At 37.8% G+C, this 26,666-nt stretch overlaps 1 protein-coding gene across 11 annotated transcripts in view; it reads right to left on the bottom strand.

Annotated features, from left to right (window-relative positions):
- PTPRM (protein tyrosine phosphatase receptor type M) overlaps window positions 1–26,666 on the bottom strand; it is a 484,559-nt gene that overhangs the window by 295,899 nt on the left and 161,994 nt on the right. For all 11 annotated transcript variants that reach the window (XM_054191333.1, XM_054191334.1, XM_054191337.1 and 8 more), the window contains exons 4-5: window positions 21,937–22,015; window positions 18,894–19,009 (exon numbers count right to left, since the gene is read on the bottom strand). In XM_054191333.1, coding sequence (XP_054047308.1) covers window positions 18,894–19,009; window positions 21,937–22,015 — 195 coding nt within the window. The remainder of the gene's footprint in view (window positions 1–18,893; window positions 19,010–21,936; window positions 22,016–26,666) is intronic.

Here is a 26,666-nt window from a genome sequence, read left to right as displayed (position 1 = left end):
GTTTTTCTGACTTCAGTAGCTTCAAACAGGGCAAGGGTCCTGCATGACTGAGCTTCTATAAACCATCAACAGAGCTAGTAACATCTGTTTTTCTGCCCTAGAGTCTGTAGTTTGTCCAGCAGAATTTAAGACCTATATAGGAAATACTGACCTCAGTTTGTTCTGGCCTTTACTTGCCATCATACTGGAAGTACCCTGAAAATACCAGTTACAACCAGAGAGTTTCAAATACCAGCCACATAAAATTAAAGTCATCCATAAATCACAAAACCAAGTCAAAGTTAATCATGCCACTAATGCCAAAGAAGCAGTATAATTATCAGTAAATACTAATTCTCATGCACTGTAAAGGTAATCTCCTCTTCAAAAATAAACGTGGGTGATGCACAGCTTGCTTAAAAGAAAAAAATGCTTGAAAGATGCACAAAAATGAATGTACTATCACACCTTAAATATTACTCAGTCTTAAATTACTACTTGAGAACTACTTCGGACAACTGCCAGCTCCTTAAAATTCCTAGAATTCTGAGCTGCTGATAAACGAGTTTCTCTGACGTGGCATGTCAGTTACCGAAAACAAAACTTGGAAAGAAACATTTCAAACTACTATTTCAAAACTGCTGTTTTTCCCAGTTTTGCCACTGTAATATCCTTCTAGCAAGAACAGCTGCAGATAGCAGGAAGCAAGCAGAGTGGGTTAATTACGATTTTGGAGAATGAATAGTTCTTAAAAGCAACATTATTTTTTACCCAAGAAAATAACTGATTAATCCTAATTATCAGAGCTGCTGACCAGTCACAAACCACATAGCTTTAAAACGTGTTTCTGCAGCTTTCAGACTCTTTAAGGATTCTGTGCATAGCCAGGTCGTGTGCTTACATTACATCCACCCACGCTAGTTTTTCCTTTTTTCTAGTCACAACATCAGGAAGCTTCACACAGGCTATTTTATCCTGCCAAGAAACAGGGTAAGTTATTCTCTAGGGAACAACATACTGCCACACGCTGATTAATTCTAGTACCTAAACTAGCTCAGCTCGTTTAGAGTGTGAACAAGCCCCAACGCACTCCAGCCTGCACGGTACACCCACACTTCCACACGGGCACCTGCATCCAGAATTTACCAGGATTCTCATGAGTTATAACACAACTGAAGTACCGTGTAAATATTTTAAGAATTACTTCTTGCTGTCCCCACCCAACCAAAGGCTACAGGACACTATTGAAGGGAAAAAGAGGTGAAAGGAAAGAACTAGGCAGTATAATTTGTGCCTTAATCTGCAGCCCATGAAGACAGGAGATCATGGAAAGGTAGGATGCACACACATCCCCCACTGGCCCCACAGAGAGGACTGTCTCCTGTCACGCCAGCCCCCTCAGACTTCACAATGGCCTGTAGAAATCCTAAACAACACAGTTTGGGTTGTCATATAAATGGCCAGCAGTCCACGAAGAGAACTGCTCAAATACCCATCCCCATAGGACATATTTCCCATCTTTTTCTGTGCATTATGTGGAATGACAATTGGAACTGATCGATGCATCGCAGCATTTATAATAATAAATTACTATTTCACTGGGGTCCCATAATCGTTTTCACCTTCTGCTTATTCTCGAACACACCAATCTCGCCTGATTTCAAATGTTGTAACTGCTGTTCCACAACAGGAAATCTTAGTTTGATCAAATAATCGACTATATGGCCACGCAACACATGCTATCTGTTCTCATGTCAATAATTTTGACTGAAAAAGAGAGAAGTCAAAGCACATTTCAGAGGCACATAACATTTTGCTCAAATGAACAAGCTATGAGCCTTAAATGTAACTCAGCTTGGCTCTACAAAGGATTTGAGCATTTTTGACCCCCTACCGAAATCCAGATGTGAAACAGGTTATTAAAATAATAAAATTCATGATGGAACTCCAGAAAGAAAGCCTTTATTATTACAACGCACCTGTAAAGTATATGTGAGATTATTATTAATAAAGATTATCCTGACTGACTTCTCTTCAACATTACAAACTCACAGAGGCAAAGTGTAGAGTGTCTAATTATATGTTAGAACTCAAATAGTCCCACAGAAATCACTGGCATGACATTTCCTAGTAGAATTCAAAGGAGAGAAAAACCCAATTTTTTTCTTTCATGTCTTTCAGAAAAAAAAATTCATGGAAAACAGCGTTTGGGACAGACAAAGACTAAGAAACATAATTGCTTTACTTTCCACAAGAAAAAATACAGCTCAAGAGAGCAAGTCTTCCCTCTCTTCTGGGATGACAGCAAACGAGTAGGAAAGCTGCCTAATTGATTTAAGTCTGAGCATAAAGGAATGGTAATGAAGGTAATGAATTCAAGTATAAGAAAAGTTCAATCCACAGGCACCGGAGAAGAGAATTAAAAAAAAAAAGGCTGCACAGTAAAATAACAAAACAAACAAAAAAAAACCCCAAACAACCCACATCTACAACCTCTACCAAACACTTATTTCAGCAATGGACAAATGGCAAAAGACTGTTTTTATTCTGAAAAAAAAAAAAACTATTTATAATTTGAGATATGAATACATAATGGCTTCTGTTTTAACTGTACCCACATGGCCAGCTTCACTCCCTTTATTCGTGATTCACATTTTGCTCTCTCTGAGTTACTGCACAGTGTCTTCAGGAAGCTGCAGAGGTATGACAGTGGTCACTTTTATGGGCTAGTTAAACCCATTGGAGGAGAATGTCAATAATATTTTCTTTTCCATATTTAACAGGCCCCTTTAAGCACATTATTTGATAAATGACCAGCTCTCAGTGACAATTGTCAATAGCTATTTCATTTAGCACAGCTAGAAATAACTTATGTCAAATGAACATACATTTACTGAACATATTAGTACACCCCGCTACTTTTTTTTTTTTTTTTTTTTTTACAAAGAATTATTTTTAGGAACATTCACAAAAATAAGTTTTTAACACTCACTAATGCAACATTCTGAAGTCCCACAAATAAAAGAAATCACTTAGAGTCATTGCTTTACTAATTACAGTCATTAAAACCTTTATCTCAGTTCTTTTAAGGTAGATTTCAAAATTTACTGATAGGTCTTGCAAACTACCAATTTTATGTGGGAGCCTAAGTTTTCACAAACATATCATATCTTATTGAAAATTAAACAAACAAACAAACAAAAGACAAGTCTGCAATTAACTAATCCCATTCCAGAAAACAGTACAAAATCAATGATTTACAATGCAACACTGTAGTACTCTAATATCAAAACCCATTAAAACAGGCTGTTGGAGCAACTTTGTAGTGTAGTTCTGTTTTACAGGTGGGGTTTTGTTTGTTTGTTTGTTTTAAATACAATTAAAAGATAAAGATAGTGCTTTTTACTTTAGCCCTGCTTTGCCATGTGAAAAACTGAGGCTTTAGTACAGATTAAGCTTGCCAGCTCTTTCTGCCTCTGGGACTTGGAGAACTGTGTGAACAGGACACTTCATTCTTTGGAAAGAGGAAACTGCCTTAATCATTTAATGCTAGACCTGCTTGGACTACAAAGGCCACGTCCCCAGGGCAGAGCTATCTAACCTTCTTAGAGCAGAAGAATTTGGACCACAAAACGAAGACTGCAAGATGTTGAGATCCAAAAATGAAAATCACGGGTTCCACTGGCTGCTGAGCAACTCGCATGTTTTCAAATGCTCAGAGAAAGCTTTCAAAAAAAAGAAATACACATATTCAAGAATGTTATTTAAGCCAGCTAATGAAAATATATAACTGTATAAGTCACTTGTAAAAATAAATTTTCTCTTAAACAACATGTTATTTAATATATAGGGATATGGAAAAAAAGGTCTTAATTTAACCTCAGGATATATACAGCTTGAAAATCCATATTCCTAGTACCAGCATATTAAATGAATACAGAGACAGCTTAAAGCACTTTAAAACGCACATTATTTTTCCATTTTAGGCAAGCTAGAATGAAAAGAAATAGGTTGATGGTTATTTAAATTAGACTTACAGCCTCTTTTAGGCAATGAACTAACTCTAAGGCTTCTAATTGAACAGCAATTTAGCAGCAACAAGATCTGTACTATACCTTTCAGTAATACTTTTAACAAAAATGCAGCAGTAATTCGAAGGCACTGAAGTTCTGGGATGTTATATCCAGCACTACCACTGCATTAATCACCCTCAAGGCATGTTTCAACAATCTTGCCAGAAGAGACTTAAAAGGAAACATTGGTCAGTCACCCTCTGTCCACACAGGTAGATTAAGCAGCTGTTCATACATTTAATAAAAGAAAGGGTTTGCAGTATCCCTCTTTCAAATACACACATTTATAAAATTGTGATTAGAGTCATACCAGTGGGATTTCAAATAACATCAGCAGTGCCAGAAGTAATTTGGTTTAAAATATGTATAAAATCTAAATCAAATAGTAATTAATACCTCAACAAAATTGCTTCACAGAATTCATATCATTCCAATAATTAAGACAGTTGGCTTTACCTCTGAATTTCTAGAGCTGCTTTCATAATCAAGACAACTGTTTGTCAGTCTAGATTAGAACCACCACAGATCCTGTGATTATCTTGTATTTATTCCATCTGTGTAAGTTAACAAATGTATTTCATTCAAGTAATGAGGCTGTGCTGGAAAAAGATTATTGTCCTATTTGGAATTATTCTTCTATGAGCCAGAATCGCACTCTGCATGTGTAACTAAAGGGCATTCAAGCAAAATGTTATGATTTTACCTTTCAAGAAAAATTTCAGCTTTCAATATTTTAATGTTTGATAACTCAGCCTTTTCCTCAAATCACATAGCTTTCCACAAATCTCCGTTTATTATGACTAAACTGGAATGCTGGCTGGAGCTGCCAGGTAATATTGTAAAATATTACTAAAGTTACACATCTGAGTTGTCACGTTATCAAATATTAAGCAATGACATCTATTTGAAGATACAATTAAACACAGAGAAAGTAAACAAAGACATTATTGCATTTTCTGGAGTTGTTAAACTCAGTGTAATTTAGCCAAAGCAGCTACTCTGTACTTACATACTGAAATTGTTTTGCATCATTCTGACAGGAGCAAATCTGTTATTACTACAAGGAGATTTTAAAACGAAATAAAACCCCAAACCCTGCTCAGTCTATTTTTTATTTTTACATTAAATTCCCAAGTGATTGAGAAGAGTTAATATTCTCTAACAATTTTTCAGTGCTCGCAAAATATGTAAAAATTCCAAATCTTCTTTCCATTCATCTTTAATAGCACACAATAGAATACAAAATGACTTGTAGGCAACTACATCCTCAGAAACATCTGGAGAAAACAGAGTACTATGAAATCTCTCTCCAATGCAGACTTTTATACTTTAGACAGAAACTGTGGCAATGATCCATGTACCTGCTAAGCATTTTTCTGAACCCATAGCCCTATTTATAAAGTCATTTAATCTAATACCGTATCTTAATTCTTTGAAATACGCAACACTAAGTACTCCTCATCATGCTTTTATTTGCATTAAAAATTCCAAGGGTTAGGATGAACACCTTGCTAACAAATGAAGGGAACATACATAGGATTTTTAAATACTCTGTCTTGGAGTGCTGCAGACACCAGGCTTATGGAGGGGCTGGGAAATAGCAGAATGATGAGGAGAAAATGTGAAAGTAAAGATCATTAGCATAATTTTCATCCATACAAACAATGTAAGGTATATTAATGCAGGCATTTGCATGCCTTTTCCATCCAAGTACATAAAAGGACAGTTAAAAAAACAGTGTGCTCATGTCCCACATTCTCTTCACTGGAAAAGTCTTATCTTGTTGGGAAGAAAAGAAGCACAGGATGAAGGAAGTCCAACTTGCAAGTTTTGGGGACAACCAAAGTTACAAACAACCAGAATAGCAGGCAAAACCAAAGTGATACAGAATCCTACAAAGCTGGTAAGGAAGAAGTAGCCAAGAAGTAAGCACACATATATTTGATGATGAAAAACCATGCCCCATTCAGAGCGAGGCAGTGGCCTCCTAAAAAGATCCTTTCAAATGGGAGGAATGAATGGCAAGGAGAGACACATGGCTACGATTAAAGAAAGCTACAGTAAGCCCCTCAACAGTAACAGAGCAATTTGTGAATAAAGGCAACCATAGCAGTAATAACCAGTAATAGCTGGGTACACATTGGTTCATGTAACAGAGGAACTAATGTAGAGGAGTTTGGCTGGAGGTGTTTTGGTCTTAATTACTGAGTCAGTCACGTAGTTTAACAGCTCCCACCTCCAACACACGCTTCCTCCAATGCTCTGTTTCCTTCCTATCATCTTCCCTTTGGGTTTAATTTAATTTAATCTTTACTTTGGTTCTCCTTGCCTTAAAACAGTTTCAACAGCCCTCGGTCTTATAAAAGAAGCCTCCATTCAACTCCAATTTGAACACGATGCCTCCCAGCAGTAAGTTTGTACATTTTAACTACAGTAGTCATTGTAAAGGTCACTGTTTCTTACTCCCAAAGGTCCAAAAGCATAGCACAGAAAGCTTACTGAATTTACTTCATCAATTGCCTAACTCGTATATGTCCCTAAGTGATTCTGCTGCTGCTGAACTATGCTTCGTATCAAGGCAGCCTTCAGGGTCCAGAGACAGGCACACCTAACAGGCTGTTTAAAAGCAAGCTGAATTTAACCAGCTCCCCGTGGCACAGGTCAACTGTTCCATTATCTCAGGTTTGCTAATCACCATTCACTATATTATTAAACGCTCCATTATAACTGGAGGATTAACACATCACACTGAGTTTCCTGAAAAGAGTATGCTACTTAGGTCGCTTCATTTTCAAATTCAGACAAGAATATCAAAATGGTTAGACTGATAAAGGTAATCCCAGAACAACTTTTCTTACGGGTCACTTCATCAAATGAGAATACATATGGGGATGGACAGGGATGGAGGAGAGGGACTGATTTATGTGCATCCTCTCTAACTTGCATGTGTCCATAAATGCCTGCAGGTAAGCAAATCTTCTGCAAATCAATGTATGCAGTCAGTTCATTAATATCCGGTAGTCTCTGAACACTTGAGACACAGCTCTAAAACAGGGAAAAAGGAAGAAGAAGAAGAAAGAACAACTACCTGTTACCAAAAGCTTTTTGTCTAGAGTCCAAGCTTCATATCATCCCCATTAAATAAAAATAATAATGGCTCTCTTAGGTGGCACTTCTGACTCTCTTTATAGATCTAAAGTGCAACAGGTCATCTTAAGCAAATGAGGAGGATCAAAGTCTACTAATTTTTCAGGTTACTCACAAACCGACTTTGACAAGCTTTCTCCAACTGCCTTAAAGTTTTACATTGTTGATCATAGCCAAGGCCCTTGTGGATTTCACAGAGTTTCTAGTGTACTTCTAAAAGTAAAACTTCTACATTTATGAATTCTTCAGCTTTACTTTTCCCCAAAAATCTCTTTTGGTCACAGGGGATTAACAAAGAAACAGGAGATTAAGAGTTATATATTTGTGATTAAAAGGCTTTTTTTTCAAGACAAAAATTTTAATACCGATATTAAAAGTTTTCAGACTCCATATTCCCTTTGTAAGCAGGAACGGTTGATATACTAGTTGAAAACAAAATGCATATTTCAGTGTCACAAACACACTCTTGGCAGAGCAGCATCTACCTCTGCTAGACAGGTGCTGATGGCAGGCCTTCAGAGAACACCACCCATTATCACTCCCTGCTGGAGTGTATGACCAACACCACCTACAGGGCTAAGCACCTCTCTCCTCAGTCTACAGTATTATTTTTTTTTCTACTGTGTTAAAGGTTGCTTAATTTTCTTGCATTAAAATCAAATTTGTTCACGTCCACTGAAGTCTTTAGTTTTTTTTTTGGTATCACTACCAGAGTGTGGTCTGCGGTGCTCACTGATCTGAAGAGTTTCTGATCTAAAGGTTTGGACTAATGTCATAATGCAAAACTTTACAGTGGCTTCTGTCAGGTATTTTCAGCAGAAATCAAATACTTTCGACAACGTTAGAAGCTTCAAAAATGTGTTCTGCATCCACATCACTTAGGAATGGTGGAGCTGGTTCATGAGGTTAGGAGTGAAAGTTATTTTTCCATTTACCCTTATCTGCATTTTTTTTAATACTAGTAACAAAACACGGTGACGTTTCTTCATGGTTACCAACATTTGGCTCTTGCGTCGGGCAGGGTGGACTGGGAGGCTTACCCTTTAGAGGAACTTTGCTGGCCAGGTTTCTGCAATGTTCCTGAGCAGGAGAATACAAGGCTCATTTTTGTCTCCAGTATTACAGTGGCACCATCTAATATAAGTAGTATAAGGCTACCATACAGATTCAGACCATCTATCGCACCATCAGGCATTTTAGTTCTTCCAGCTGTGCCTTCTGTTGGTCATACTAGCTCTGTGAACCCCCACTGTGCTACATGGGAAGCAGGTGGAAGTGATATGACAGTCTGACATCCATCAGTGATTGCGCTGTGGCCCTGACTTAGCAAGTTGGCCTCTAATATTCTTGAGTTTTAGGGCTGGGTTTTTTTGATAGGTTGTTTTTCTAAGGAAAATGCAGAAATCCCTTGCAAGAACCAGCCTGGGCAGCACACTGCCGTGGTGGAAAGATTTCACTGTGCCTGGGTGCAAAAACAGGAGGGTGGCAGGTTGGCAATACTCCCGTTTTGAACACTGACAGTATGCCAGTTCCTCGATTTTGAGAATTTAGTCCTAAAACACTCTTACTACTTACAGAGTCATGCCAGTGATAAGAGCACACAGCACCTGATGTGCCACTCAGACTCACTGACACTAACCTGTAAAGGAAAAGACGGTGTCCAAGGAGGAAGTCACCCTTACTGTACATTCCTACCACACTCTAAACACGTTTTGAAAATTCAGGTGCACGTAGTTTATTTACTAATAAACACTAGGCTGGATGGTTTCTGATGGTCAGCTCCGAAACTTCACTGAAGTCAAAATACCTCACAAGTACATTGACTTCAAGATGTCTTTCTTTTTTTTGCATTTGTTCAGTGGGATTTAACATTAACAGTCCAAAATTAGTTAATTATTCCTACTCTCTGATACCACTAGTAACTGAAAATTCTGTAAGAGAAATCTTAGCATCACATAAAGCTCACTCAAATCTACATACATACAAGAATAAAACTTGTAAGTCCAGGTAAAAAAAGCCTGGCTGGTGTTGTCCCTGATGGGAGATTGCATCCTAACAGAGAGAAGAGAGAAAAGGATTGCTCTAAGCGTGATGAAGCCTGCAGCCCGATTGCCCAGAAGGAAGATGTAACAGTTCACAACAAAGCTTGATGCATAAGCAATGCTTTCATCTTCCTCAAAGGATGAGCACCTAACCTAACAACTCTTTTGTAACAGGAACTGGTTTGGAAGTTTAGGTATACATATTCAAAAATATATTCGACTTTTCATACAATCTAAATATATACTGTCTTAAGGTATAAAGCTTGTGGTATATGCATTTGCTTACAGCTAGAGTGGAACAATTAAAATAAACGTAGATACTTTGTTCCAAAAATTTGGTATGGGATCTCTAATACACATGAACATACTTAAAAATTTTCTAAGTTTGAACTGATGTTTAGAAAGCTGAGATTTATTACATTTCTTTCTTATGCCTCTCGTTAGGGAAAGAGAGTATGTAAATTAAACTAGATCCTTCTATCACATTTTATCAAAGTTTTTTAAATGTGGAAAATCAGAAAAATTGAAGTTTCTCTCCTAAAAAATTACTGTGACAGAGTATGTGCAAATTAAACATCAAGCAAAATTAAAATAAATGCAAACTCAACAAGCTAACACAATATTGTATGCAGATGTTTATAAAATTGTGCTGTAACAATTATGTAAGTGAGGAACAGGGATATACAGATAACAGAATGCATTGTTCCACAGACGCTTCAAAGTATCTATTTTTTGCCTTTTCTTTACTTTACTTTTGTAAACCATACGAAAAAGAGCTTCTTTTTGCCACTTCCTATACTACTGGCATGTTATACAAAGTACTAGACTGCAGCTTCCACATTAACAGATGATTTTGTATTTCTGACACCCTCCTAGCAATATACAGCTCCTCCCACATAAACTGCTGGAATTTGGGTGTGATCAGAAATTTAATAGGTCAGTGTTCATTGACAGCCAAAGCCCCATCCCAACGACTTTGCTGAGTTTCTTCTGTGTGCTCTTAGTGCTGAGAATTTCCCTTCTCTCCTTTATGACCGACAGAAGTAAAGTAAGAAATAAGAAGTATAAACGGACAGGAACAGAAATTAACAGCAAAGACAGACCAAGAGCTTAAAATGGGAAAAAAGAGGAGTACAATCAACTGCTGAAAACCAGTGTGTACACATAGGCACACATCTCACCTCACTCAAGAAACTCCATTTCAGTATTTCCTTATCAGTAAAATTGCTAAATGGTAGAGATGAGAATAGTGATTTTTAAATATTATCATAATCACAAAATAACTATGATTGGAAGGGATTTCTCAAAGCAGGGTCAACTACAACAAGTTGCTCATGACTGCAACCAGCTGCATTAATATCTCCAAGGATGGAGACTCCCTAGCCTCTCCAAGCAACTTGTTCCAGTGTTTGAACACAGTAATTTATTTTCTTTTTCTTATGTTTGAGTGGAGTTTCCTGTATTTCAGCTTGTGCCCATTACCTCTTGTCCTGGCACTAGATACTACTGAGAAGAGTGCGTCTCTAATCTCTGCTCCTTTCAAATTCTCCCCTGATCCTTCTCACTCCAGACTGAACAGTCCCAGCTCTCTCCTTACATTTGAGATCCTGCAGTCCCTTAACCCTCCTCCAACGTGTCCGTATCTCTCTTGTACTGGGGAGCCCACAACTGGACACAGCACTCCATATGTGTCTCACCAGTACTGAGCAGAGGGGAAGGATCACCTCCCTCGACCTGCTGGCAACACTGTTCCTAATGCAGCCCAGGAGGCTGTTAGCCTTCATTGCTGCAAGGGCACATGGATAGCTCATCATCAACTTGTCCACCATGATCACCAGGTTCTTTGCAAAACTAGTTTCAAGCCTGTCAGGCCCCAGTATGCATGGGATTATTCCTTCTCTGAGGCAGGACTTCGCACTTCCCTTTAATGAATTTCATGAGGTTCCTCTCTGCCCATTTCTCCAGCTTGTCAAGGTCCCTGTGAACGGCAGCCTTACCGCCTGGTGCATCAGCTACTCCCAACTTTGTGCTGTCTGCGAACTTGCAGAGGGTGCAAGCTATCATCATCCAGGTCAGTAATAAAGAGGCTGAACAGCACTTGTCCCTGTATCGATTCGTAGAGCACACTACTAGTGACTTGTCTCTATAATGCACTATTATTCATTATAAATTATAATCGGTATACATAATGAGTGCTATACATAATTGCTAACACATGCGGAAGTTTTTTCTATTAGCCAAATATGAACACGGGATTTGTTTTCTTTTGTTCTTTCTTTCCTTTTTAGCCTAATGTAAAGAAATTGGTAAGAATGGTCAGGCCATCCATACATGTGTTACTTTCTCATTTCTCTTCAAAGATCTTAAAGTCTCCCAACAAAATCCACGCAAACTTCACGGAATGTTTCAGTTATTACCGTGTCTGTAAAAATAAACAGCACAGTTCTGCAAGGTTACCCAAAGCATAAGCTAAAGTATATTATAGGCACCAGAAAATTCACATTTAAGTCAGATAATGAAGAAAAAGTGTTCATCAAAGATCACAGCTCCTTAGACATTAGGTAACACAAACATGACACATGTCACAAACCTCCTATATTATGCTGTTCATAGAACTTTTTCTGTCATATAGTAAGATTATTACGCAATTAATAAAAGGCAACTAAAACTGAGTCATGACAATGGAAAATATACAGTATTGACTACAAGAAAGGCAGTAAATATATACTGGACTGGAGAGGGGGAGACAAAGAAATTAACGTACCAAAACCTGGTTTAACTGTTATCTATTCAATAACAGACAGTGGCCCTTCCTACAGGGCACTAATTATCCTTCTAACAGAAAAATCACCTTAGGTTACCACAAAAACATATTAGGATGCAGTTGCATCAGGATGTGTGTAGTCTTGGCAAAATCTTTAGCTGATTGATGTCATTAAAGCTCTTCTCAAGTCAATGGACTCAAGAAAATTTGCTATGCACAAGGTGGCTTGATCAGTCTCAGAAAATTAAGCTATTTATGACCAGGAGGAAGAACGATCTCCTGTACTCCTGTAGTACACAAAAGCACCTACTGATCAACCCAAATTTTTTTGTCTTTTTTTTTTAATATTCAAAAGAACACTTTCTTTAGGCCTATCTCATTGTATAGTTTACATTAATAGTTCCACCTGTTTGTGTTACTAAGTTGTTACATATGTATATGATTTAATTTTAACAGGTAAAACACTGCTTTATTATCTTAGTACTCAAAAAATGGCTGAAACATTTTTTCCTCCAGTGCTTACAGACTTAGCAGTGAAAATGGTAATTATGTGAAAGCCTCAGAGAGTTTACAGCATAACAAAAAATTCTTATGAAACTCTAGGACTTCAGTTCACCTCCTGGGATACCTTATGTGATTTACATAAACAAGCACATGCACACACAAACTATTTTGTATATCCTATAAATATGTTTTATTTTCATCATTTGCCAGGAGTCATTGCACTGGTTCTACATTCTCACAAGAATGTTTTTGATACCTCTCTCATTTGTGCGTGCGTGTGTATGTATTCCTAAGGAAAACAATTTATTTTCCAGAACACCCTCTGACACAGGATTATATCTCTTCCTTTGAATAAATAATAAATAATGCATACAGGTTTTGCAGTTTTGTATGTAGAGGCATAAAGTCTTTCATACTTTTCATACCTTCAGCAAAAGATTACTGAAGATACAAAAAAACCCATACACTGAATAAGGTGAAAGATAGCTCTCAGAGAAGACAAGAAGAAAAGCCAAATCCCTTATTAACAGGTAGCAAACAGTTTAGATAGGGTAGAGAAGACTGGCCATTAGAGTGATACTATTCTTAGTTTCTTGGCTGCAAATGAAGTAGCATGTGTTCTGCATGCATAAACATAAACCATAGGTATGAAAGATTTCCCCCTCTCCCTGTCTAACAGAGAATACCCATTAGTCTCTTGCTATTGGTAAGTCTGATAATGCCGCTTCCTACAGCTGTCACATATTCTGAGACACTATTGTGATTTGCTTATCTTCAACAAATTTTCACTCTTAGGTCTGTGTTCCTGCAATGAAAGTTATGTGTCTGAGACTTACATTTTGAAATAATTATTTGAATTTCAACCATGTTTTAGAATGAGACTAAGAAAAATACTTCAGTGAAGTGATGACCTCTCTGCCTCATCAACTGTAGCTTTCCACTGTTTGAAGAAGCTCTCTCAAGGAAGGCTTCCCACACTGAGTCAAGGTACAAGTCTCTGAAAAATGCAATTGCTACATGTTTAGTGATGCTACAACAAATCTTTAAAAATTAATATCAAAAGATTGGGTTTGATATTAAAATGGAATTTCATGATACCTGGGTATCATCTGAAAAGCAATTTCCCTGGAGTCATACTCTAAATCATTCTAAGAACAAGGAGTACAGAGAGGGAACTGATTAAACAAGCTGCAAATTAGGAGAAGCAGCAGACGAGGGTGGGAAAATGAAGAGACGGAGCCAGGCCTGAGAAGCTAAGGAACAAACAAGTCAGTTGCAGAATCTGCATGATTCCATGATTTAACAGACATGCCTCTGTCATAGACACCTTATGTCATGTCACCTAAACTTTTTCCAGGACTCTTCTAACTGCATAGTGACATTCTAGATGCCTAATTTTGGTCTTTGTAGCCAATTTCCCGAAGTACTGGCCACTCGCTATTGCAACTAACATCCATGATCACTGATCATGGAAAGTGCTCAGTGCGCCTTACATGTAGAGAATCAGATCCATATGTCTCAGAGACTGTTTCCAAAAGAAAGGGATATGTTTTGCTTTTGTTTCTCAGTGTCTATGTTCCTGAAGTATAAAATGAGGATCACGTCAATCCACCACATAGAAAAAACTTAATATTGTGAAGCACTAGCATTAGCAGAAAAGTTTCCATTAGAAAATGAATCAACCTGTTTTCAGAACTGATTTGTACAGTATTTAGTAAGCAAAGTGAAGCCCTAAATATACTTGTATGAAGGAGCCCACATGTTAAGGAGCTACTCATCAACTGAATATGTCCACTATACTGAATAAGATGGGGATTCTGTAGGAGAAAAAAAAAAAAAAAAAAAAGAGATGTTAATATGTACCTTAAAAAGGGTAGACTCAAGAGGTTCAAACTTTTAAGCTGCAGAGGCACAACTATTCCCAAGTATTTCCTTGGAAACATTTATTTTAATATTTAAGCAATTTTCACTTGATAATAATTTTAATTTTAGTTACTATTAAATATAATATTTTGTATGCGTAAACATTCAATACATGACAGTTCAAAATTCATACACTTGCGGAGAAGAAAATCTATGTATGTGTATACCTGGGGTTCACAGTGGAAGAAGTTTACCTGTTTTTAAGTAAAACTTTATTTTTCTAAACTTCATTTTAATTTGCAAGCTACCATTTAGATTCCTGGCTCCAAGATGCTGATGGAAAGCAAAAATGTTTGCCTTTTCAATGTTCTAGGCTGCCCCAAAAGAAGGTTACTTCCAAAAAAGAATTCTACCTTCTTTCTCCAGTAATACAGTTCTGTGTTTCTTGTGTCAATTTACTAAATACTAATACTAGCACAAGCTTTTCAGAAGACATTGTCTCAGCTGCTTTCACTTGACCATTAACTGTTCTGTGTTCCCCATATTAATTTCTTTCTAAATTCTAAGTTTGGCTCCCACCTACAAATGCTTATGGTTTTGGTGGCTTTTTTTCTGAAGTGTATTTCCATTCCTTGGGATACCCCCAGCTCCTTTAGTGCCTAGTGCTTTATCTTATTGTTGGTGTCAACCTCTGGAGCCTGTAGTTTCAAAGAGGAATTTGTTCAATTAAAAGAAAACCCACAGCAATTGCTACAGACCTTATAGCGGGAGCACAGGAAAGAGCATAGGAATGGCATTTTTTCTTAATCATTCAATGGAATAGAAAGAGTCAACCCATACTGATAACAACCTGTCCTGTCCACAGATGTGATAAAGAAAATGTAAGCAGATGGGACACATCTGTTAATTATAAACATTCCTTCATTAGTGTAATCAGATTTATTTTTAAGGTATGTTTATGTTTAAAACATAAGCTAATGAGGACATTAATTCATAAACATACAATCTGACCAATGACCTTATTAATTGGACACTCGTTAAAACAACAAAAACAAACTTGTACGATGCTGTGTTGTGTTTTTGAGTCCTTTCGTTTGACTTTAACTTGCAATTATATCACTGAAAATACCTACAATTTGTTGCCAAATTATCTGACAAACTTGCAACATAGCTCATGCACTAGGGTGCATGGCTGCCTAGCAGGATCAGGAAAAATGTTTTTCTTGCAAAGCAGTGCACTATGGAATAGGTAAACAGCTTTCTGTCTTCCCTTTCCCGAAAGAGTAAATACTGATCACAGCATCATGAAACAAATTTCATGGCTCAGTGGTCTAATTTGGGCAGCTCACCTATGAATTGTGGTTCCCCCATCACCTTTTCAATTGCAAAAACTTCCATAATACTCCATAAATTAATAGACTTCATATTCCATAGGGAATAAGAGTGGGACAGGCTTGAAAAGAAGAAAAAAAAAAAGAGGTAATAAACCATGATCTATAGGTTTCACTTAGGGCTGCTTCAAGGCCTGGGCATTATTAAACTAAGAACATCTATGCTGTTTCCAAGAACTACTCAGCAAAGACAAGGAGATTAAAATAACCAACCAAGTTACAATTATTCATTTGTTTTAAGGAATATATATAAAGGTATAACCCTCACAGTCTAGCAGACTGTAAAAAGTAAAATAAACAAACACACCAGAAAAAAGTGTACTACTAAACTTGAAGTCTTCTGCTGCATACAAGCTGAGAGGTACTACATAAAAGGGACAGAACTAGAGGAGTAAAATCCTGCCGCTACTGGATGTTATAAACAGGCATATAGAAAATTCCTCAATAGCACATCACGAAACCAGATGGGCTCAGCTGACTGATGGAGAACTGCAAGGTCTGGGGATCTGTTACCCAGTAGTGACCTAGCACACTAAAACACAGCTAATCCTGTTGGGAACAGTATCTCATAGCCTTGATACGCAGCATCCAACACGTGGAGCTGTCTGATCGGTTTTACTGTTAAGTTGCAGCAGACATCTGTGGAAACTGACAAACAAGTACAAAAATAAATCCAAGCCATCTAGGAGACCTTGTCAACTTTTGAAATGTTCTTACACAAAGGCCCACCTGGAATTTGCACAACCTTGGACTGATTACCAGAGGGACCTGTAGTTATATGGACAAGATATATAAACAGTGGCCCTGCAGAAAGATGAAATTCCTCAAAAGGCGATCTGTCATTACTTTGTTATCCTTCACATATAGAAAAAAAAAAACCCTCATAATTATGTATAAACAAGGAATCACTTAACTAAGCTCAGCAAAGATATTCTGGAATTTGTACTGCTGTTAAGAAGAATTATTTTTATATTACATAAGCTCTAGAAGGATATCGTATTTCTAAAATAAAGAAATTACTTTCCGGTCTTGCAAAGAATTTGTGTGTGTCCTAAATTCCATGCAAAAAAGTTAAAGCTGAAACTACACTGCTCTGAAATATATGAAAAAACTGAATGGAATCAGGATTTCCCTATACTAAATTCTACCTTCAATTTTAAAAAAAAGCAGTATTCAAAAGTTCGAAGGTTCTAGAAAGGTTATCATTGACGAAATAACAACCCATTATTTTCCCATAGTGCTAAACTCTTTTCATGACTGGAAAAATCATTCTTTCAAAAAGTCTCAGCGGCTTAGGAAAGACAGGGGTCTAATTCTACCAATTCAACATTGTACCACTGGCTTTAAAGGGCTGGAGTGTTAGAGAAGTATCACCCTTATATCAGCACAGAGGTTGAAAATACCCGTGCAAACCCAAATAAAAACAAAGGAGATTTCCATTGCCTTCTACTGTATTTGATCAGGCTCTTTCTGGATAGACATAACCGTTTGTCATTCATATACAGATAAATATGGGTCTTTGCTTTTCAAGTGGTTTTACTTATTTGTTTGTATGCTTGTTTTCTTATAACTACTCAGCTATTTAAGCTGTCACACTTAAATGAATCCTTTCCAAAATGCTTGATGAAATTTTGCACTAAGTGCAACGTGAAAGGAAAACGATAGTAAAAGCCTGAAATCGCTTAAACAACAAAAAAAAGAGAATTTCATCTCTAAGTCCCACCTGTAGCATTGCTTCAATTTCTCCTATCTTTTCTTCTCCACATACTGCAGTTTCATCTGACTGTTCTCCTTAAGCATTGTTTTAGGCAACCTTATTTCCTGCTCTCAGACAACGTCCCAGTTCTAGCGTGTTGTTTGTCACGTATGGAAAGCACAGGGATCTGGAGGTTGGTATATCCCTAATGCTAAGACCAAATACAGACTATTGTTTGCTGTAGAGAACAGACAATCCTGGAATGACGGCAGCAAGACAGCAGTTAAACTTGCACCCCCATTACTAAAAGAGATCAAGTAAGAAGCATGTTCTTGACACAAGGTTACACATACGGATAAGGAGAAACTTTACTGAAAGAAAATGAGTTGGAGACAGTCTTTAAATCAAGATCTGACACCTATCTAGAAGCTACATTACTCAATAAGTAAAAAATTATGGACTCAATCAATATAGGTAAGATTCTTTGGGTCTTAAAATACAGATGGTCAGGCTTCTGTCTGTCACAGAATCACAGAATTGGAAGGAGGAGTTGGAAGACCTCTGGAGATCATCTAGTCCAACCTACCCACTAACGCAGGTTCACCTAAAGCACACTGGATAGGAACACATCCAGGTGGGTTTTGAACATCTCCCGAGAAGAAGACTGCACCACCTCTCTGGGAAGCCTGTTCCAGTGCTCTGCCACCCTCAAAGGAAAGAAGTTTTCCCTCATGTTGAGATGGAATTTCCTGTGTTCCAGTTTGTGCCTGTTGCCCCTTGTCCTGTCGCTGGGCACCACTGAAAAGAGGCTGACCTCATCCTCTTGACACCTCCCTTTTGGTATTTATAAGCATTGATGAGATCTCCTCTGAGACTTCTCCAAGGCTAAATAGACTCAGGTCTCTCAGCCTTTCCTCATAAGAGAGGTGCTCCGTTCCCTTGATCATCTTTGTAGCCCTCCACTGGACTCTCTCTAGCAGCTCCCTGTCTTTCTTGAACTGCGGAGCCCAGAACTGGGCACAATTCTCCTGACTTAAAAAGTAGGAATGTAATTTTAGCTGAAAACACTAAACAGAGATAGAGGTAAGCCAAAAAAAAAAAAATCATTGTGCGTGATGTTGCAGTTAGCCAGCATAGACATTCTGAGAAAGCCACGTGCTCTTCCCTTGGGGATTTAGCCTTTACTCATGATTATCACATGTAACAAAACCACTACCTTTATTTTTAATAAGGCATCCCATTGAAACAAGGGAGCAAAATCTTCCAGTATCACTTTCTACAACAGGACACCTGCTATGCAACAGTTCAAAGGCGCTATAAAATCTAATATTGATGAAATGGACAGCCCTATCATTTTTCATGTTTTACATTCCTTTCAGAGTAATGAACTCTCTTCCCCCCAGATCTCAGTGCATTAGGAAAGAAAGAAATTACCTGTAACCAGAGTCTGTCACCTGAGTCTGTTCCACCATTGGCAGTACACTGAAAAGTAGCAAATTGTCCCGCATTGACTTCCACACTCTGAAGACGCAAGAAATGGGGAGTTTTTGCTGTTGGAAGAACATAAAGTATTGGAGTTACGCAACATGGAAGTACTGGCTATGAGTAATACACGGAGCAAATTAAAAAGCCCTGCTTTAAAGATCACTGACTACTCATTAGATTCTAGGTTGGTTTACTTCCGTACCTGGGAAAGAGCAAAAGTGCTATTTAATTGCTCCTGCTGTGTGAATTATCATAGCTCAGCATCCCTCTTGCAATAAAACTCTATTAATAAGGATCATATTGGAAACTAATTATGTTTTGAACAAAAACTGATTAGATACTTACACTACCAACTAGACAAAACAGTAAGAAGTTGAGTGACGTTGTCAGGGAAACAGGTTTTTCTTTTTAAACAGGTACAGTGACTATAGAGGAGATGCTTTAGAGATGTAGCACACCAAACAGCTAAAATACTAACATAACACTTCTCATCAACTACTACTGTATTCTCTAAATACAATTCTTCTCAACAACACTGCAGAAAAACCAAAACACATGCATTCTCCATACAAATACTTATTTTTCATTTAGAAAGAGAAAAGGCTCCCAGCAAAAATGAAAGCAATACAGCTACAAATAACCTAACAAATGAAACAGATATTCAAACAAGAACTACGTCCACTGAAGGAGGAAAGATAGCATGCGTGTTTTTGTTTTACTGGAAAGAGTCAATCATGTGACACAGAAAAACATAGAAATTTGATTCAGAAACTTATCCTTGAAAAGGCAGTATTCCCCAACCATTGACATCCTACTGCAGACAAGGGGACTTTTTGCACTGTCTGTACGAGCAGATGATAAGCCAGGCTCAGAACATTGCTTTCAGACATGGAAATGTTAGTATTAGCAATAAACTGACAAACTAAACATACAGTTTCTAGCAGAGCACCACAACCATTTGAAGTGTTGATGACAATTTCTCAAAAGACCTTATCACTGGGAGAAACTGCAGTTTTAAGGAATTTACAAATAACCAGCTACCAGAATTCAAGAAAAAGTTGCTTACTATTCAGTCTAAGGCAGTATAAGAAGGAGGAGATGGAATAAAATACCCCAAATTAATAGTAAATGTGTAAGGAAATGTTTTCATGATAACTGTCCTTATGGCAAATTTATTAGACATGCTGCTTTTTTTTTTTTTCCTCTTAAACACTTCCCAATTAGGACAGACAGACTTTAGGTCGAAGTCATCCTCTTTGCCTATCAAACTATTAATGTCTATCGAGCAAAATACTTGGACAGGTTCCCCATTTCTCAGTCACTACTTTTTTTTACTTCTGCTTTTACCCCACTTGATTTTTTTTCTCAGTCTTCCTAAACTCTGGAAAACTATCCTTTCTGAATTACCAGGTATGGTCTAAGTGGAAATGGGCATTAGGTTTTAAAAAAGGAACACACATACACACACAAACCCCACCCACCACAAGCCATCCCTTTCAGTTCTTGCAACTTGCCTTCTGCTTGGTCTTTGTCCGTACTATGCAGACAACTGCCTAGCAAATATTCTTCATATTTGATTTTTTTGTTTAAAGAGTTAATCATTCAAAAATTATTTTTTTTGGCAATATAGAAAAAGAATAGCATTACGAGTCTTGCTAAGTTTTAGACACGCAGTAGTTCTATTCCAATTTGCACACTTCTTCAATTTGCTTGTAGACAACGTAACTGGTTTGATGTCTTAATTTCTAACATTTTAATTACTTCATCAAAGAGCTTTGCATTAAAGCTTTTGCATTTCAGCACTCTCACATTAGAACTCTACATGCTATGGTGTATAACTCAGTCTCCACACTAGCAAGAGCTACTTGCAGGTTTTGAGAATTGATTGGTACAAATGCACAGATCAAACCTCTCAAAATCTGTATAAGGAAAATTATTAAGCTGATAAAATGCTGCTTTAGACTTACCCTGCCTGAACCAAAGATACAAATTCAGAATGCAGAAGCACAAATGCTGCCTAACAACATGAGAGCCTGCTGTTTTTATTAGAACTAAGTGATTCAGAAATAACAGCTGCTGATTCTGCATAACTGTCTCCACATTTGAAGAAATGTCTGTGTCTTCTTGCTACTAACACTAAAATAATTTTTATGAGGTGCTCTGATACTAACTGATAAACCACTTTTCATTTTTAAATCGCAGCTTTTACTTACAAGGCACAAAGAATGCATACAAGTACAATATGGCATTAGAGGAACATGAACAATTACACAGAAGTTGGTGTCTTTTTCCCCACTCAGTCATTTGGTCAATAAGATTACAACCTACAATTCTATGTATGATCTTAACAGACCTTACTTAACAAATAGGAAATATATGAAATAATCATTTAAGTAGTCTGTTCAATTACACCCGGATTACTACATTAAAGCTTTAATTTCCAAGGTTTTGTTTTGACATCAATTTTAAAAGAACTTAGGATAGTTTATTACATATCCTTAATAGGATAAGGAAACATACATGAAACATAAGCAAGGAAAACAGTGCAGAAACTGAGCCATGAACCCGAAGTACAACAGCTGGGGAAGTACCCTAAGTAACCTTGCTTAGCAAAGCCTCGGCCAGCTGAGCTTGCTTCCTTCTAAGCCTTGGGAAAAATAACCATATATATTCATCTCTTGTGGCGTTCATCTGCTCTGACTAATGCCTCAGCTTGTGGCTGTACTGAATTTTTGATGCCAACAGAAAACTGGCCAACAAACCTTGATGACTTATGCCAAGTGCTCTACACAAGGTGCTTTTAAGAGATGTGTTTAAAGCCAATAAGGTGTAAGTGCTCAAATGCTAGCAACACTTTGTACATACTCAGCCTATATTTATAGCAGTGACATTGTTTTCCGACATTTTCCATATCTTTTGCCCCACATTTATTGAAGCATAGTGGCACATTTATTTTAGAGGGCTGGCCTTAAAATAGCAGATAGGTACTTACTACACGGATGTCCTAAAACTTTCACTTCATCAATAGCCACATATCCTGGGTGACCTGAAGTGACCACTTCAAAAACAACCTGAGAAGCGAAAAGAGAATTTCTGTTAGCAGCTTTTTAACACAGGGAATATAAAAATACTGCGTTATGGAATAATACATCGACTCTTTAATATGGTGAGAACACTGAAAAAAAAAAATACAACCAAAAAATCCTCAAAACGTGTTGCTCTTATCATTAAAATGAGCCAGAACATAAAGCACATTTTTTCATGTTTATACTATTTTTTTGAGATTTACAATTGTGACCATACATAGTTCACAATTAGAAATAACCGAATCCCCCCAATATTTGGTCTGCCAAAGTACTTAACTAATAATCCTTTTATTTATTTTCCATTCTTTGTCTTGCAATATAAACTCCTACTTTTATTTTAAAAATGACAGTTCTGCAGTATAGAGAGATTTGCACGGTATCAGACACAAACATACCTATTTTCATGAATGTATTTTCCATGCTCTTAATCTCCCATCAAATGTACTGAATTAAGTAAAGCAGATCCATTTGCCACGGTTTGTTTAATGGCTATAAATAGGTCACAAAATAAATGGACCGTTCTTGTTGTTTGAATTAAGTACACTCAAAAGTAAACCTCTCCAAACTTTGGCAGCCTTAGCTTTGAACATCCCAAGAATGTTGATGAGGAATAGAAGAAAATATGCCAGTAACATTAGCAGTTACATTTCCAAACCAATGCTGAAGAAGTTCATGCTCAAATCCAGGTTGTGACTTTGTTATTTTTAATACTTCCCTTTTGCTTGGAAAGTTAACTCTAATTGCAGCTTGTAACTTGTCTCCGGAAGTACACTGAGGAAGACAAAGGTTAGAAACTATTTTTCACACATATGCTATACCTGACCTTGGAACAGAAGCAGAAGGATACTGTGTACCATACCCTTTAGTGCAATTACTACAGCAGAAAGAGAATGATACAGAATGCAAATACGTCACAAGGATAACATACAACCCTGTAATATTATATCTCAGTTTCCTGCTGTTGAATGTACAACAGCAGAGCACCGATTCTAAAACAAACCTTGAGGTGAGCAAATTCTTCACCACTTACTGCCTCTGCCTTCTCCCATCTTTCTCATTGCTCCATCTGTGGACACCGATCCTGTTCTTCTCTAACAAATACAATTTTCCTAAACCCTGTCCATTTCTCCCTCTCAATCTCACAGTGAAATTGCCGTAAATATGGCTTTAACTCCATATGGCTGACAAGCAAAAAACTACTTTTCATTCTAGTTCTGTCTCCTGTCCACACAAAAATTCCAACCTACAGTGCTATGTTGCCCCCAGATGAACCAGGCAGCAACAAGAAAACACAAAACAGCAATGAGAAAAGTCCAGAAGTCATCAAACAAATTTTAGAAAAACAAGTTCTGCAAGAAAAGAATTGCTCAGTCACAAGTCACAGCCTGTGGCGTTCTAAATGCCCAACAGCACTCTCATGGCACTTGAGGTTTTTGTCAATCCACACCAACAGACTGGACAGGGTATGGATTTGGCTCCCAGCATTCAGTAGAGCATCCAGAGCAAGTCCATTCAAAATTTCAAAGCATCTCTTTCCTATAAAGAAGAAAATCTCCTTTTGGAATCCCAGTCTTAGGAACTATGTTGGGAAGCAGAAGTTCTTAAAGAAGAAAAAAGCAAAAATTCTTACAGAATAACTTGCATAGCACTCAGTATAAGGAGAGGATCTGCACAAAGCAATCTGAAAGGTCTACCTGATCCACAATCCCATCACTGCAGAGCAGAGGAGGTTTTTTCAGGTTCTTCACTTTTAGATATGCTAAAAGAATATTTAGATATACTAAAAGAATATTTTTTTCTAGAAAAGCTCATGAGGAACTGGCACATGGACACCTCTGAAGCAGCCAGCCAAACCAGTTAGAAGTTTTCTGCTAAATATATTACTGCCAGATAATGGGGATTTAACCTTTTTTTTCAAGTTGCATAAAAGTGCCTTTTCTGAAGAATTACCTGACTTTAAACCAAACCAAATACCTGAAACGGAGAAAAGAAAACATGCATAATACCTGAGTAGAAAAATCTCAAAATAATTTCTATAATGCATAACTGAGGAGCTTAGCTACCGGCTCTCCGAGAGGTTTTAAGTACTTCATTATTGCAATACACTCACACATGAACAAAGCTTGTAGATTCTAAACACAAATCCAGCACAGGCAGAAACTACAACCTTGAAGTAACTGAATCAGACCTGCTTATGACAACAGGCAAAGACTCAATATACTACTAAATTACAATTATTGACATTAAAGGGGCCATGTTCCTATGAAAAGTAATACAAATTAAAATATTGTCAGTTTAATCATGCTTCCATTAAAAGAGTAGCCAAGCTGATATCAACTTAAATGATTGTTAAGTTTTGGCCTCTTCTGACATAAAATATGCAATTTGTAGTAAATGGAAAGAGACTCTACGGTCAGCAGTGACACGCCATCGCGGAAGAGGCATCACTGATATGCCTTTTACTTCACATATTCAAGAACATGACACCTATTCCAAGTACAGCAATATAATTTCCATTCTGTTTACGAGCTGTGAAAGACTATTGACTGCTGTATCCAAAACCAGTATTTTGTTTTACTAAAATTAATAAATTAAGATTATGGACTATAATATCTGCTTAACTAAGCATTTTCCCTTTTTACACTAAAAAAAAAAAGAATATGAACATATGCATGACACATTTCTGAAAGTCCTAGTAAGCGTGCTACACACTCTCAGAAGGTGCTCAGGAACACACCTAGAAACACTTCCGGTAGCTCATTTATTCATCAAAAAGCTTATATTAGGGCTGTCAAGACTATTCACAAATCCGGATCGGTTTTGCCAGTAATTTCACTAGAAATGAAACCTAGAAACTTATTTCACGTCCATTTTTTACCATCATTTCACATTTGAAAAGTTGCTGATCTTGTAAAAGTGAACACTTTTACTCCCGCCTCCAAACTTTGCCTTTCCTCACGGCTGACTGACGCAACACCTGCACGCAAGACAAAAGGCTCCAGTCAAAATAGAGACAGCACTCCAGCTATGTCAGACTGGGCAGCCTTTGGATTTTTCGCCTATTATTCCGCCACCTTATCAGTCAGGAAACGACTGGTTAAAACACTGCATTCATTTGCTCAGGAAAAACGCTGCCGAATGTTGGCCTGAGAGCTGTTTTACACCATTCCCCCCCCCCGCCCCCGGTCGCAAGCCTGCCAAACAGGAACCAGGGAAGTGGCTTAGGACTGCACTGTCCCTGATCCTCCCTGCTTCAGTGAAGAGCAAAATTAGCTTTTCATTCCTGCCACTTCCCCTTGCTACGTATGAACAAAGAAAGGGGGTCTGCTCACCAACATAAATGCTTACTGCTGAAAATGTGCGACTCAAGATAACTTGGCTGTTCCAAAGAACAATAGAAATAAACAGGTTTTGTTGCCACACAACCTCACTCCGTAAATTCCTGCCTTTGTTGTTGCGAAATTGCAACGCTTTTAGTCAAAAGGTGGATTGTACCTAAAATAAACACTCTCTACTTCACACGACTTAAAAATAGCACGTTGCAAAAACAAGAGAGAGAAAGGAGTACTAAGAAAGTTACTGAAGGCCAGGCTGCGATCCCGCTCCCCTGCATCCCCAGTCAGTGGGCAGTGATGTTCCCTGCGCTGCCCACAGCAGGCACTGGGCTCTCCTCCCTGCCTGCCCTGCCTTTCTTTAACTATGTTTTTACAAGGCCTTCAGAACAGGTTCTCTCCAGAAAATTGGCATTGGTTCATATCCCTGTGGTTGAGTTCTTCTCCCCACTTTTGACTCATCCCAGGACTATCCGCTTTGTCACCGGGACACTATCGTTCTTTGATGGCTGCTGCCTCATCAAAGCCACGCGGAGGGAGGTTCCTGACTTCATTCCTTCCCAGGCCCCACCAAAACCAAAATCAGTCACAGATGATTGACTTGGGCTGCCTAAAACATGGTCCGGCCTCCCTGGCTGGGAATTCGCTTTATGTCATTTCCCTCACCACGTCTCACTCCTACACAACTACCATTTAGCACTCACACATGCACTCGAGCACATTAAACAACATTTTGGTGGTTGCTGCCAACCTGAGACGCCAAAGAAACCTCTTACGGGTGAGCTACACTGAAAACTGAGCTCTTGACATTTGGGCTTACTAAAACTTATTATTCTTTTTTGTTTTTAAACCAGCCAGTTGTTGTCTTACATTTCTCTACTGAGGTCCCTGAAGCTTTCTTGATTTAGGAACAAGGGACGGGAGAAAATAACAGAGCCTTGTTATATGACAAAAAGCACGCGCCTGTTTACTCTTGGACATTTTTAGACTGCCGGGGCTTTTAAATTTAGGTATGTGGTTTGCCCTGGTGCATCTTTCTCAAAATAACTATTCCAAAATCACCCAACTCAGTGAAGAAGAGCTATTAAGATGCCTGTCACAGGGTTGTGATTCAAAACGCAATATGCATTTCAAAGTTTCTTTTGAGTTCAAAGCACAGTTCAGGAACCATGTGCGCAGTTGAATGCAACACACACAACATGTGAGAATGTGAGTCTGACCTTTACTGCACAAGAAGGTTAATTCTCTGTCCTAGCTGATGACTTAAGTACATTGTGGGAGTCAAACTCCAAGCAAAGCATGTA

The sequence above is a fragment of the Rissa tridactyla genome, chromosome 2, assembly GCF_028500815.1.
Source record: "Rissa tridactyla isolate bRisTri1 chromosome 2, bRisTri1.patW.cur.20221130, whole genome shotgun sequence".
Lineage (NCBI taxonomy): Eukaryota > Metazoa > Chordata > Aves > Charadriiformes > Laridae > Rissa > Rissa tridactyla.
The sequence above is the reverse complement of the archived record's forward strand: the minus strand, read 5'-3'. Positions and strand labels throughout refer to the sequence as shown.